Source organism: Salvelinus namaycush, chromosome 29 (genome assembly GCF_016432855.1).
Source record: "Salvelinus namaycush isolate Seneca chromosome 29, SaNama_1.0, whole genome shotgun sequence".
Taxonomy (NCBI): Eukaryota; Metazoa; Chordata; class Actinopteri; order Salmoniformes; family Salmonidae; genus Salvelinus; species Salvelinus namaycush.
The window spans coordinates 13,565,823-13,580,725 of NC_052335.1; the positions used below are offsets into that span (position 1 = coordinate 13,565,823).

The 14,903-nt window shown below is 45.1% G+C and overlaps 1 protein-coding gene across 1 annotated transcript in view; it reads left to right on the forward strand.

Annotated features, from left to right (window-relative positions):
* The window catches only part of brf1b (BRF1 RNA polymerase III transcription initiation factor subunit b), a 130,251-nt gene that overhangs the window by 52,035 nt on the left and 63,313 nt on the right, over nucleotides 1-14,903 (forward strand). The window contains exons 8-12 of the mRNA XM_038968134.1: nucleotides 3,825-3,918; nucleotides 4,385-4,511; nucleotides 4,943-4,982; nucleotides 5,321-5,416; nucleotides 5,805-6,110. Of these exons, the coding sequence (XP_038824062.1) occupies nucleotides 3,825-3,918; nucleotides 4,385-4,511; nucleotides 4,943-4,982; nucleotides 5,321-5,416; nucleotides 5,805-6,110 (663 nt within the window). The remainder of the gene's footprint in view (nucleotides 1-3,824; nucleotides 3,919-4,384; nucleotides 4,512-4,942; nucleotides 4,983-5,320; nucleotides 5,417-5,804; nucleotides 6,111-14,903) is intronic.

Here is a 14,903-nt window from a genome sequence, read left to right on the forward strand (position 1 = left end):
AGAACGACAAAAGTGTGCGCAAGTGCAACGCGGTGATGGCACAACAGCCTCTTTTGTCTCTTCACGCATGGAAACAAGTGATTGGGTCTGGCCTACTTATTGCAGTCCCAACCAGTGTGCACAGAGCATTAGGGTATAGATACTGGTTCACTGGTCAAAAGTACTAAGCATGTACAGTTGAAGTCGGAAGTTTACATACACCTTAGCCAAATACATTTAAACTCAGTTTTTCACAATTCCTGACATTTAATCCAAGTAAAAATGTTCTGTTTTAGGTCAGTCAGGATCACCACTTTATTTTAAGAATGTGAAATATCAGAGTAATAGTAGAGAGAATGATTTATTTCAGCTTTTATTTCCTTCATCACATTCCCAGTGGGTAGTATTGCCTTTAAATTGTTTAACTTGGGTCAAACGTTTTGGGTAGCCTTCCACGAGTTTCCCACAATGAGTTGGGTGAATTTTGACCCATTCCTCCTGACAAAGCTGGTGTAACTGAGTCAGGTTTGTAGGCCTCCTTGCTCGCACACACTTGTTTCAGTTCTGCCCACAAATCTTCTATTGGATTGAGGTCAGGGCTTTGTGATGGCCACTCCAATACCTTGACTTTGTTGTCCTTAACCATTTTGGCACAACTTTGGAAGTATGCTTGGGGTCATTGTCCATTTGGAAGACCCATTTGTGACCAAGCTTTAACTTCCTGACTGATGTCTTGAGATGTTGCTTCAATATATCCACATAATTTTCCTACCTCATGATGCCATTTATTTTATGAAGTGCACCAGTCCCTCCTGCAGCAAAGCATCCCCACAACATGATGCTGCCACCCCCGTGCTTCATGGTTGGAATGGTGTTCTTCGGCTTGCAAGTCTTCCCCTTTTTCCTCCAAACATAACGATGGTCATTATGGCCAAACAGTTCTATTTTTGTTTAATCAGACCAGAGGACATTTCTCCAAAAAGTATGATCTTATTCCCCATGTGCAGTTGCAAACCGTAGGTCTGGCTTTTTTATGGAGGTTTTGGAGCAGTGGCTTCTTCCTTGCTGAGCGGCCTTTCAGGTTATGTCGATATAGAACTCGTTTTACTGTGGATATAGATACTTTTGTACCTGTTTCCTCCAGCATCTTCACAAGGTCCTTTGCTGTTGTTCTGGGATTGATTTGCACTTTTTGCACCAATGTACGTTCATCTCTAGGAGACAGAGCGCGTCTCCTCCTGAGCGGTATGACGGCTGCGTGGTCCCATTGTGTTTATACTTGCGTACTATTGTTTGTACAGATGAACGTGGTACCTTTAGGCATTTGGAAATTGCTCCCAAGGATGAACCAGACTTGTGGAGGTCTACAATTTTTTTTCTGAGGTCTTGGCTGATTTCTTTTGATTTTCCCATGATGTCAAGCAAAGAGGCACTGAGTTTGAAGGTAGGGCTTGAAATACATCCACAGGTACACCTCCAATTGACTCAAATGATGTCAATTGGAGGTTGAAAAACGAGTTTTAATGACTCCAACCTAAGCGTATGTAAACTTCCGACTTCAACGGTATACCAAGTGAAAACACTCACATGAAAAACAAAAGCTAAAACATGACACTGTCCCTATTGACAATTATGTTAATACTCAGCCCTCAATCCTTCCTTTGCCCTTTTTAGCTTTCAATTGTATTCCCTCAGGATTTTTTTTGTTGGGAGCAAACATTTCACTTCGTCAAAGTTTACGCTTAAAACCACTCTAGGATAGGTGGGACGGTAGCGTCCCACTTGGTCAAAATCCAGGAAAAATGTAGCGCGCCAAATTCAAATATATTACTATAAAAATCAATCTTTCATGAAATCACACATGAAAGACACCAAATTAAAGCTACCCATTTTGTGAATCCAGCCAACATGTCTGATTTAAAAAAGGATTTACGGGGAAAGCACATCAAACAATTATGTTAGCTCAGTACATAGCCACAGGAAAACACAGCCATTTTCCCAGCAAAAGATAGTAGTAACAAAAACCAGAAATAGAGATAAAATTAATCACTAACCTTTGAACATCTTCATCAGATGACACTCATATGACATCATGTTACACAATACATTTATGTTTTGTTCGATAATGTGCATATTTATATCCACAAATCTCGGTTTACATTGGCGCCATGTTCAGAAATGCCTCCAAAATATCCGGAGTAATTACAGAGAGCCACGTCAAATAACAGAAATACTCATCATAAACTTTGATGAAAGATACATGTTTTACATATAATTAAAGATACACTTGTTCCTAATGCAACAGCTGTGTCAGATTTAAAAAAAACTTTACGTATAAAGCACACCATGCAATAATCTGAGACGGCGCTCAGATAGTAACAACATTTCTCCGCCATGTTGGAGTCAACAGAAATACGAAATTACATCATAAATATTCCCTTACCTTTGATTATCTTCATCAGAATGCAGTGCCAGGAATCTTAGTTCCACAATAAATCGTTGTTTTGTTCGATAATGTCCATTACTTATGTCCAATTAGCTAATTTTGCTAGCATGTGTAGTGCACGTGTCCAAACGCTCGCGCAGATGCAGGCAAATGTCGGACGAAAACTTCAAAAAGTTATATTCCAGGTCGAATAAACTGGCAATCTGAATCAATCTTCAGGATGTTGTTATCATTTATATCCAATAAGGTTCCAACCGGAGAATTCTTTTCAGTCTCTATAAGTAATGGAACGCAAGACGATATAATGAGGAAAGCGGGGACCAAGAACTGGCAATCTGCCAGACCACTGACTCATTCCCCTCCCATCCGGTCCCACAACACAGCATAAGCTTCATTCCACGTTCTACTGACTGTTGACATCTAGTGGAAGGCTTATGAAGTGCAAACAGATCCATGTATTACATGGAATGGAATAGGCGATGACTTTAACAACGACCACTCTCAGAATTTTCACTTCCTGTTTGGATTTCTTCTCAGGTTTTTGCCTGCCATGTGAGTTCTGTTATACTCACAGACATCATTCAAACAGTTTTAGAAACTTCAGAGTGTTTTCTATCCAATAGTAATAATAATATGCATATATTAGCATGTGGGACAGAGTAGGAGGCAGTTCACTATGGGCACGAAATTAATCCAAAAGTGAAAATGCTGCCTCCTATACCAAAGAAGTTAAAGTCCTAAATCAATCTAACGAAGTGAGTCTAGCGCACAGCAGAAAAAGGAGGGTCACACTTCATGTGAAGGGTACTGTGCCTACACAAGGACTTCATTACACATTCATAACCCATGCATACAGCATTTATAAGCAGTACATAAAGATTTTGTCATGTGTTATGGACAACCTCTGCTGCGACACGCTAAAGACTGGGCCGTTGTGTAACTCCTACACCTCTCAAAGGAGCATATTGATCAAGACAAGCGTTCATTTTATTAATGCTGGCTAAACATAGCGGAGGCGGCGCACAGGGAAGAAAAAACGTGTACTTGCAGAACAGGTAAAAGCGATGAGCGGTATGCCAGTGTAGAACTTCACTGGTGCAGAAACTATTGAGTCAAGTTGAGACCCATTTCCAATACCAATAGTATCTTTGGAAGTTACACAACCCAGAAATATGGTTTATACAGTGTGTGTGTTTATTTGATTGTGTTTTAGGTAGTATACACTGTTTTCTAAATAGCTTATAAAAGTGCGTGCGTGCATGTGGACGTATGCACGTGTGTCCTTCTGTGGGTCAAAAAGAGAGGTGTGTGTGTGTGTGTGTGTCCTTCTGTGGGTGAAAAAGAGGTGTGTGTGTGTGTTGGTTGGTTGATCACAGTGTAATCCCCTCTTCTTCCCCAGCCCTGCTGGTGGCTGCCCGGATGCACGAGTTCCGCCGCACCGTCAAGGACGTGATCGGAGTGGTGAAAGTGTGCGAGGCCACACTGAGGAAAAGGTACGAGCTAAGGAGTGGAGCAGATAAGGGCATGTCTCTGTCATGGCTGGAATCCTATTCTGGACAGGGCTCATATCCTCTCGCTATCCACTAAACCTTCACTAGCCTACTGTAGCTTAGTAGATCCCATCATGTTGGCAAATGCAGTTTGGTCCATTGAAGACTGTTGGTATACACTGTTGGTAAAGGCCTATGCTTTCCCTAACCCCACACCCTAACACATACACTGCTAGATGACCACGCAAGCTCTGGGGTTATGGTTAAATTAAGGCTTGAAGTTGGTGGTAAGGTTTGAGTTAAGAAAGAAATTGATTTTCAGAGTTATTTATTGCTTTTATTTGAATGCAACAAGAGCAAAATACAAATATTTCGGCTGTTAGGCCATCATCAGTGTGTATAGAGAAAATGTCCACATCCGTCCTTTGTAACTTAACCTGATAGTGACGCCTCTCCTTCTTTTGTCAAGATTGACAGAGTTCGAGGACACTCCTACCAGTCAGCTGACCATCGATGAGTTCATGCGGGTGGATCTGGAGCAGGAGTGTGACCCACCCTCTTTCACTGCTGGACAGAGGAAGGTCAAGATGCAGGCGGTATGTTATCTGACTCTTTCTAGGCATTGGCTTGCTTGCCCTATCAATCACCTGTCAGTGTGTTTGATTGGCACAGCAGCATGTCTCAGATGGAATTGATGGCCAGGCATTGGCTGGCTTGCCCTGTCAATCATATCTCAGTGCATTTGATTTGCACAGAAGCGTGGCCCGGATGGAAGGAGTTGACACTTGATTTAGAAACTTTTCATTGCATGGCGTGACTCGTTCAGTTCTTACCACAAACGTGGATGAGAAGTAATCTGGTAGGTGTGACCAGACTGCCAGTTTCCATATCAAGTGTCAACTCATCCATCCAGAACATGTCACTGTGCAATTCCAATACACTTCTGAAAGCACTATCCATAAATCTGCAATTGACTGAATCCCGTCAATAGTTTTTTTCACTTTGACTCTCCCTTACTCCATTTTAGCTGGAACAGGAGTTAGCCAAAAAGCTGGATGAAGTTCAAGGTATGTTTGTTTTATATTGTGGAAATAGGTAGCCTCAGCGCAGGCATTCTACAACCACAAAGTTTTGGAACTTTAAGTCTGTGAGCGTTTTTGATTAGATCTTTGAGCATTTTGTAAGTAAATAAAACTCAAAAATCTCATCAAAATAATTGTGATATAAAATGTAATGGAAAATGTAAAATGAATGTAAAATGTAAATGAAATGTAAAATGTCATATAAAATGCATGTGATCAACTAAGATCTGGAGGCACTGTAGGATTGGGAGAATTGTAAATGTGAAAACAAACAATGTAATGTGAAGGGTCATCTCAGTTTCACCGTCTCTCTACCCCTGCAGGTGAAATCAGTTTGTATCGTGACGAGATCGAGACGGAGCTGGAAAACAGCAGGCCAAAGCTCAGAGGGATCTACGCTGCATATGCCAAAGAAATAGGTGTGTGTGTGTGTGTGGATGTGTGTTTGCGTGCGTATGTGTGTGTGTGCCCACTGCCTTTAGTGTGTTTTTTTTAACTCAACAAGAAGCACGTCTCTGTGGCTTCTGTCGTTTTTTTAATCAAGGCGACGCTGTAGGTCAGTTCTGACAAGGTGCTTCATCAGTGTCATGAGGTCACACTTTTGCCCTTTGAAAATGGCAGGCGGAGAACTGCGGATGATTGTCATTTTGAATTCTCTGAAAAGAGCAGTGTGTGTGTGTGTGCATGCTTGTGTGTATGTGTGTCTAAAGTACAGCTACGCACATAACACCTATGTGACTCAATCCCTGAATATGTGTATGCACTGTATATATCCCCAAGACCCATCCTCTCCACTCTGACCCTCAGACCCGCTGGACGAGGTGCTTTCTCAGGCCTCGTGCTCCAGCCCCAGGGAGGTGGACCCCGAGGAGGACGAAGAGCTGGAGGCAGTCGCCCAACACCTGAACCAGAACTTCCTCTGCCAGGTCATCCAGGGGGAGCAGCAAGGGGACGAAAGAGGGGGAGAAGGAGTGACAGAGGAGGCACCCCCTCCACATCCACCACCCAGAGGAGGCCCCTCCCTGGCTTCCATCCTGGGTCCCTTGCCTAGCGCGGCTAGCCTGGGGCTCAGTGAGTCCATCCATGAGTGCATCGCAGAGGACAAGGACAGTGGTGAGTCCAGATTACATTGCCAAATCAACTCCATAGTGTTTTGGTAAATGCACAATTGCTCATATCACTTCCATTGATTGTTCGCTAGCAGTGGCTTATGTTAGCTGAGTTTGTGGTGGCTGTTTAAAGACATACTTCAGGATTTGGCAATTTTCTTTATCTACTTCACCAGAGTCGGATGAACTAGTGGATACCATTTTTATATCTATGTGCAGTAGGAAGGAGGTAGAGGTAGTTTTACCCATAGCAGATACCCATAGACTTCCAGTCATTACTTTAATGCTACTTACCTAGTGCGCTAGCGCTAGTTAGCAACTTCCTTCAAATTGCACGAAGAGACATAAAAATGGTATCCACGAGTTCATCTGACTCTGGGGAAGTAGATAAAGGACCTCATTGCCAAAATCCCAAAGTATCCCTTTAAGAGAACTGAACCATGGATTAGTTTCTCCAGGCCCATAGACTACTTTCAGGGTGAGGAACCATCTAACGTCAAATTAAAGTCATAAACTTCCCTTTTAACCGTGTAATAACCCAAGATTACAGTGCGTGTCGTTACCCCTAACCATAATCGTCCGGGAAAAACCTTGAGCTGTGCTTGAGTGATATTGTGAGTCCACCCCCAAACTGGTACGTAATCTAGTAATGCCAGTGTGCAAAACTGGTTGCAATAACGTCAGGGTGACGTCTTTTGTGTTGTCACAGTCAGGTTGTATACTGGTTGTGAAAGGACATCATTTAGATGTATTTTTTGTGTGTCTATCAGCATGACGTTTTGGTCAGAATCTCCTATTGAGCGCTTGTCAGTCAAGCGATCACCAAATCTCTCTCTTTCTCTCTCTACCTCTGTCAAGTCTTCCTCTCTCTCTCTCTTTCTCTTTCTCTTTCTCTTTCTCTCTCTCTTTCTCTCTCTCTCTCTCTCTCTCTCTCCCTCTCTCTCACTCCTCTTTGAAGAGGTCTCTCACCCCTCTTAATAACTGCCATTTTGGCCTGAGAGTTCTCCCCACACCCCACTCACATCAGTCGCGGGTTGAGGGGTCATTCAAACACAATTTAAAACACTCTCTACCCACTGACTCCCCTATAGCCCTGACCGCATTTGACCACATGCCTTAATTTGTCTTAAGTGGGTTCTATATTTTATTTAACATACCGGATCAATGATGTGAGCAAGTGTGTGCCGAGCGAAAGGCTCTCTGGCTCTCTGCTCCCGACTGGATGGATAAAGGTATTAACTCCAGCACATCCCCTAGCCTCACTTAACCAATCAATACACCCACCACCTCTCTCTGTAGCTGCTTCCGAAATGGCACTCTATACCCTATGAAGAGAATTGATGGGGTTAAGTCTGAATTTCTTGAGGTACAAATAGGTGTATCACAGCGGTCGATTTTGGGACCTGTTCTCTTCACTATGTATACTTCACAATTTATATATACTGAACAAAAATATAAACGCAACATGTAAAGTGTTGATCCCATGTTTCATGAACTGAAATTAAAGATCCCAGAAATGTTCCATACACAATGAAATCTTATTTGTCAAAAATATGCACAAATTTGTTTGTTTACATCCCTGTTAGTGCGCATTTCTCCTTTGCTAAGATAACCCATCCACCAGACAGGTGTGGCATATCAAGCAGCTGATTAACATCATGATCATTACATAGGTTCACCTTGTGCTGGGGACAATAAAAGGCCACTCTAAAATGTGCAGTTTTTTCACACAACACAATGCTACAGATGTCTCTAGTTTTGAGGGAGCATGCAATTGGCATGCTGAATGCAAGCAATGTCCACTAGACATTATCTGTTGCCAGATAATTTGATTTTAATTTCTCTACCATAAACCGCCTCCAACGTCGTTTTAGAGAATTTGGCAGTATGTCCAACCGGCCTCACAACCACAGACCACGTGTAGCCATGCCAGCCAATGTTCTCCACATCTGGCTTCTTCACCTGCGGCATCATCTGAGACCAGCCAACCGGACAGCTGATGAAACTGAGGAGTATTTCTGTCCCTAATAAAGTCCTTTTGTGGGGAAAAACTCATTCTGATTGGCTGGGCCTGGCTCCCCAGTGGGTGGGCCTATGCCCTCACAAGACCACCCATGGCTGCTCTCCTGCCCAGTCATATGAAATCCATAGATTAAGAACAAATGAATTTATTTAAATTGACTGATTTCCTTATATGAACTGTAACTCAGTAAAATCGTTGAAATTGTTGTATGTTGCATTTATATTTTTAATCAGTATATTTATATAAATACCATTGGTCAATCTGTTCAAATGTATTTTATTGTGTGTGTGTACATACAGTACCAGTCAAAAGTTTGGATACACCTACTCATTCCAGGGTTTTTCTTTATTTCTACTATTTTCTACATTGTATAATAATAGTGAAGACATCAACACTATGAAATAACACATCATGTAGTAACCAAAAAAGCATTAAACAAATCAAGGTCTATTTTATATTTAAGATTCTTCAAAGTAGCCACCCTTTGCCTTGATGACAGCTTTGCATACTCTTGGCATTCTCTCAACCAGCTTCATGAGGTAGTCTGGATTGCCTGGATTGCATTCTAATTTGCAGGTGTGCCTTGTTAAAAGTTCATTTGTGGAACTTCTTTTCTTCTTGTGTTTGAGCAAATTAGTTGTGTTTTGAGGTAGGGGTGGTATACAGAAGATAGCCCTATTTGGTAAAAGACCAAGTTCATATTATGGCAAGAACAGCTCAAATAAGTAAAGACAAATGACAGTCCATCATTAATTTTAGACATGAAGGTCAGTGAATCTGGAACAGTTCAAGAACTTTGACAGTTTCTTCAAGTGCAGTCGCAAAAACCATCAAGCGATATGATGAAACTGGCTCTTATGAGGACCGCCACAGGAATGGAAGACCCAGAGTTACCTCTGCTGCAGAGGATAAGTTCATTAGAGTTACCAGCCTCAGAAATTGCAGCCCAAATAAATGCTTCACATAGTTCAAGTAACAGACACATCTCAACATCAACTGTTCAGAGGTGACTTTGTGAATCAGGCCTTCATGGTTGAATTGCTGCAAAGAAACCACTACTAAAGGACACCAATAAGAAGAAGAGACTTTGCTTGGGCCAAGAAACACAAGCAATGGACATTAGACTGGTGGAAATCTGTCCTTTGGTCTGATGAATCCAAATTTGAGATTTTTGGTTCCAACCGCCGTGTCTATGTGAGATGCAGAGTAGGTGAACGGATGATCTCTGCATGTGTAGCTCCCACCATGAAGCATGAAGGAGGAGGTGTGATGGTGTTGGGGTGCTTTGCTGGTGACACTGTCAGTGATTTATTTAGAATTCAAGACACACTTAACCAGCATGGCTACGACAGCATTTTACAGCGATACGCCATCCCATGTGGTTTGCCCTTAGTGGGACTATCATTTGTTTTTCAAGAGGACAATAACCCAACACACCTCCAGGCTGTGTAAGGGCTATTAGACCAAGTATGAAAGTGAAGGAGTGCTGCATCAGATGATTTGGCCTCCACAATCACCCGACCTCAACCCAATTAATATAAGTTTGGGAAGAGTTGGACCACAGAGTCAAGGAAAAACAGCCAACAAGTGCTCAGCATATGTGGGAAGACTGTTGGAAAAGCATTCCACGTGAAGCTCATTGAGAGAATGCCAAGAGTGTGCAAAGCTGTCATTAAGGCAAAGGGTGGTTACTTTGAGGAATCTAAAATATAAATATTTTTAGATTTGTTTAACACTTTTTTGGTTACTACATTATTCCATATGTGTTATTTCTTAGTAGACCTACACTACCGTTCAAAAGTTTTGGGTCACTTAGAAATGTCCTTGTTTTTGAAAGAAAAGCACATTTTTTGTCCATTTAAAATAACATCAAATTTATCAGAAATACAGTGTAGACATTGTTAATGTTGTAAATGACTATTGCAGCTGGAAACGTCAGATTTTTTTATGGAATATCTACATAGGCGTACAGAGGCACATTATCAGCAACCATCACTCCTGTGTTACAATGGCACGTTGTGTTAGCTAATCCAAGTTTGTCATTTTGAAAGGCTAGTTGATCATGAGAAAAGCCTTTTGCAATTATGTTAGCATAGCTGAAAACTGTTTTGCTGATTAAAGAAGCAATAAAACTGGCCTTCTTTAGACTAGTTGTGTATCTGGAGCATCAGTATTCGTGGGTTCGATTACAGGCTCAAAATGGCCAGAAACAAATAAGTTTCTTCTGAACCTCGTCAGTCTATTGTTTTTTTTTTCAGAAATGAAGGCTATTCCATGTGAGAAATTGCCAAGAAATTGAAGATCTCGTACAACGCTGTGTACTACTCCCTTCACAGAACAGAGCAAACTGTCTCTAACCAGAATAGAAAGAGGAGTGGGAGGCCCCGGTGCACAACTGAGCAAGAGGACAAGTACATTAGTGTCTAGTTTTAGAAACAGATGCCTCACAAGTCCTCAACTGACAGCTTCATTAAATAGTACACACAAAACACCAGTCTCAACGTCAACAGTGAAGAGGCAACTCCGGGATGCTGGTCTTCTAGGCAGAGGTCCTCTGTCCAGTGTCTGTGTTCTTTTGCCAATCTTTTATTGGCCAGTCTGAGATATGGCTTTTTCTTTGCATCCCTTAGCCAGCATCCCGGAGTCGCCTCTTCACTGTCTTCACACATAATTTTCCATCCTCTATTTTGTGAAGTGCACCAGTCCCTCCTGCAGCAAAGCAAACCCACAACATGATGCTTCCACCCCCGTGCTTCACGGTTGGGATAGTGTTCTTCAGCTTGCATGCGTCCCCCTTTTTCCTCCAAACATAACAATGGTCATTATGGCCAAACAGTTCTATTTTTGTTTCATCAGACCAGAGGACATTTCTCCAAAAAGTACGATCTTTGTCATCATGTGCAGTTGCAAACCGTAGTTTGGCTTTTTTTATGGCGGTTTTGGAGCAGTGGCTTGTTCCTTGCTGAGCGGCCTTTCAGGTTATGTCGATATAGGACTCGTTTTACTGTGGATATAGGACTCGTTTTACTGTGGATATAGATACTTTTGTACCTGTTTCCTCCAGCATCTTCACAAGTTCCTTTGCTGTTGTTCTGGGATTGATTTGCACTTTTCGTACCAAAGTACGTTCATCTCTAGCGGTATGAAGGCTGTGTGGTCCCATGGTGTTTATACTTGCGTACTATTGTTTGTATAGATTAACGTGGTACCTTTAGGCATTTGGAAATTGCTCCCAAGGATGAACCAGGCTTGTGGAGGTCTACAATTCTTTTTCTGAGGTCTTGGCTGATTTCTTTTGATTTTCCCATGATGTCAAGCAAAGAGGAACTGAGTTTGAAGGTAGGCCTTGAAATACGTCCACAGGTACACCTCCAATTGACTCAAATGATGTCAATAAGCCTATCATAAACTTCTAAAGCCATGACATCATTTTCTGGAATTTTCCAAGCTTTTTAAAGGCACAGTCAACTTAGTGTTTTGTAAACTTCTGATCTACTGGAATTGTTATACAGTGAATTATAAGGGAAATAATCTGTCTGTAAACAATTGTTGAAAAATTACTTGTGTCATGCACAAAGTAGATGTCCTAACCGACTTGCCAAAACTATGGTTTGTTAACAAGAAATTTGTGGAGTGGTTGAAAAACGAGTTTTAATGACTCCAACGTAAGTGTATGTAAACTTCCGACTTCAACTGTATATTGTTTTATTCAGGGCGAATTTGGAAAACGTTTCAATATGTCTTCCCTGTTAAAATAAAAATAAATAAAACATTTAAAAGTTAACTACTTTTAACCAGAGCCCTATGGCTCCTATTACTTCCTGGTCAAAAGTATTGCACTACAAGTGCGCTACATAGGAAATAGGGTGCCATTTGGTACAAAGCCTCTCTCTGCCTCGGGTTCAGCAGCTCAGTGAGAATGGGCTGGGCTGATATTATCCTGACCAGTGGTCACACTGTTGTCATAAGTCTTCATTAATCTGCAGGGCGCTATCCCAAACAGAGTCACTGGAAGTTCAGGTTGAATTTAAAAGGCCTGTCTCATAGGGTTTAAATAACAGTAGAGTTTACCCTATGTTATTATTATGGAACAAAACATGCGTAGAGTATTATTTAAACATTTCGAAATTATATGAAGGATTCACATTTTACCAAATTATTTAGATACCAAAGCATTGATCGTTGTCACGTCCTGACCATAGTGCTTATGTGTTTTGCTTGTTTTAGTGTTGGTCAGGACGTGAGCTGGGTGGGCATTCTATGTTGTGTGTCTAGTTTGTCTGTTTCTGTGTTCAGCCTAATATGGTTCTCAATCAGAGGCAGCTGTCAATCGTTGTCCCTGATTGAGAATCATATATAGGTGGCTTGTTTTGTGTTGGGATTTTGTGGGTGGTTGTTTCCTGTGCCAGTGTTTGTGCCACACGGGACTGTGACGGTTAGTACGTTTGTTATTTTGTATAGTGTCTTGTCTTCGTATATATTAAATCATGGAAACTTACCACGCTGTACATTGGTCCTCCGATCCTTCTCGCCTCTCCTCGTCTGAGGAGGAGGAAGAGCTAGACTGCCGTTACAGAACCACCCACCTAACTCGGACCAAGCAGCGTGGCAACGGGCAGCAGCGACAGCAGCAGCGGCCAACTACACAGGACTCCTGGACATGGGAGGAAATTTTGGAGGGGAAAGGAACCTGGGCAGAGCCAGAGGAGTATCGCCGCCCCAAAGCAGAGCTGGAGGCAGCAAAAGCGGAGAGGCGGCGTTTCGAGGAGCTAGCTCGGCAGCAGGAGCCGGATCTGGGTTACACCACTTGGGAGGAAATAGACAGGTGGTCGGTTGACCCAGGGAGAGTGCCGGAGCCCGCCTGGGATTCGATGGAACAATGTGCGGAGGGATACCAGCGAATGAGGTTAGCACGACGGCGCGGTAAGAAGCCCGAGAAGAAATCCCAAAAATGTCTTGGGGGGGGGGGGGGCTAAAGGGTAGTGTGGCGAAGTCAGGTAGGAGACCTGCGCCCACTTCCCATGCTTACCGTGGAGAGCGGGAGTACGGGCAGACACCGTGTTATGCGGAAGAGCGCACGGTGTCTCCTGTACGTGTGCTTAGCCCGGTGCGGGTTATTCCACCTCCCCGCACTGGCCGGGCTAGATTGAGCATTGAGCCAGGTGCCATGAAGCCGGCTCAACGCGTCTGGTCTCCAGTGCGTCTCCTCGGGCCGGCATACATGGCACCAGCCTTACGCATGGTGTCCCCGGTTCGCCAACACAGCCCAGTGCGGGTTATTCCACCTCCCCACACTGGTCGGGCTACGGGGAGCATTCAACCAGGTAAGGTTGGGCAGGCTCGGTGCTCAAGGGAACCAGTACGCCTGCACGGTCCGGTATATCCGGCGCCACCTTCCCGCCCCAGCCCAGTACCACCAGTGCCTACACCACGCACCAGGCTTCCAGTGCGTCTCCAGAGCCCTGTTCCTCCTCCACGCACTCTCCCTGTGGTGCGTGTCTCCAGCCCAGTACCTCCAGTTCCGGCACCACGCACCAAGCCTCCTGTTCGTCTCCAGAGCCCTGTACGCACTGTTCCTTCTCCGCGCACTCACCCTGAGGTGCGTGCCCTCAGCCCGGTACCACCAGTGCCGGTACCACGCACCAGGCCTATAGTGCGCCTCAGCAGTTCAGAGTCGGCCGCCTGCCCAGCGCCGTCTGAGCTGCCTGCCTGCCCAGCGCTGTCTGAGCTGCCTGCCTGCCCAGCGCCGTCTGAGCCGCCTGCCTGCCCAGCGCCGTCTGAGCCGCCTGCCTGCCCAGCGCCGTCTGAGCCGTCCGTCTGCCCAGCGCCGTCTGAGCCGTCCGTCTGTCAGGAGCCGCCAGAGCCGTCCGTCAGTCAGGAGCCGCCAGAGCCGTCCGCCAGTCAGGAGCCGCCAGAGCCGCCCGCCAGTCAGGAGCCGCCAGAGCCGCCCGCCAGTCAGGAGCCGCCAGAGCCGCCAGTCAGGAGCCGCAAGAGCCGCCCACCAGTCAGGAGCCGCCAGAGCCGCCCGCCAGTCAGGAGCCGCCAGAGCCGCCCGCCAGTCAGGAGCCGCCAGAGCCGCCCGCCAGTCAGGAGCCGCCAGAGCCGCCCGCCAGTCAGGAGCCGCCAGAGCCGCCCGCCAGTCAGGAGCCGCCAGAGCCGCCCGCCAGTCAGGAGCCGCCAGAGCCGCCCGCCAGTCAGGAGCCGCCAGAGCCGCCCGCCAGTCAGGAGCCGCCAGAGCCGCCTGCCAGTCATGAGCTGCCCTCCAGTCATGAGCTGCCCTCCAGTCATGAGCTGCCCTCCAGTCATGAGCTGCCTTCCAGTCATGAGCTGCCCTCCAGTCATGAGCTGGCCTCCAGTCATGAGCTGGCCTCCAGTCATGAGCTGGCCTCCAGTCATGAGCTGGCCTCCAGTCATGAGCTGCCTTCCAGTCATGAGCTGCCTTCCAGTCATGAGCTGCCCTCCAGTCATGAGCTGCCCTCCAGTCATGAGCTGCCACTCAGTCCGGAGCTGCCACTCAGTCCGGAGCTGCCACTCAGTCCGGAGCTGCCATTAGTCCGGAGCTGCCTCTCTGTCCTGAGCTACCTCTCTGTCCGGAGCTGCCTCTCTGTCCTGAGCTACCTCTCTGTCCTGAGCTACCTCTCTGTCCTGAGCTACCTCTCTGTCTTGAGCTACCTCTCTGTCTTGAGCTACCTCTCTGTCCTGAGCTACCTCTCTGTCCTGAGCTGTCTCCTCTATCTAGGGGGGACCTTTGTGAATGTTCCTAGACCAGGGTCG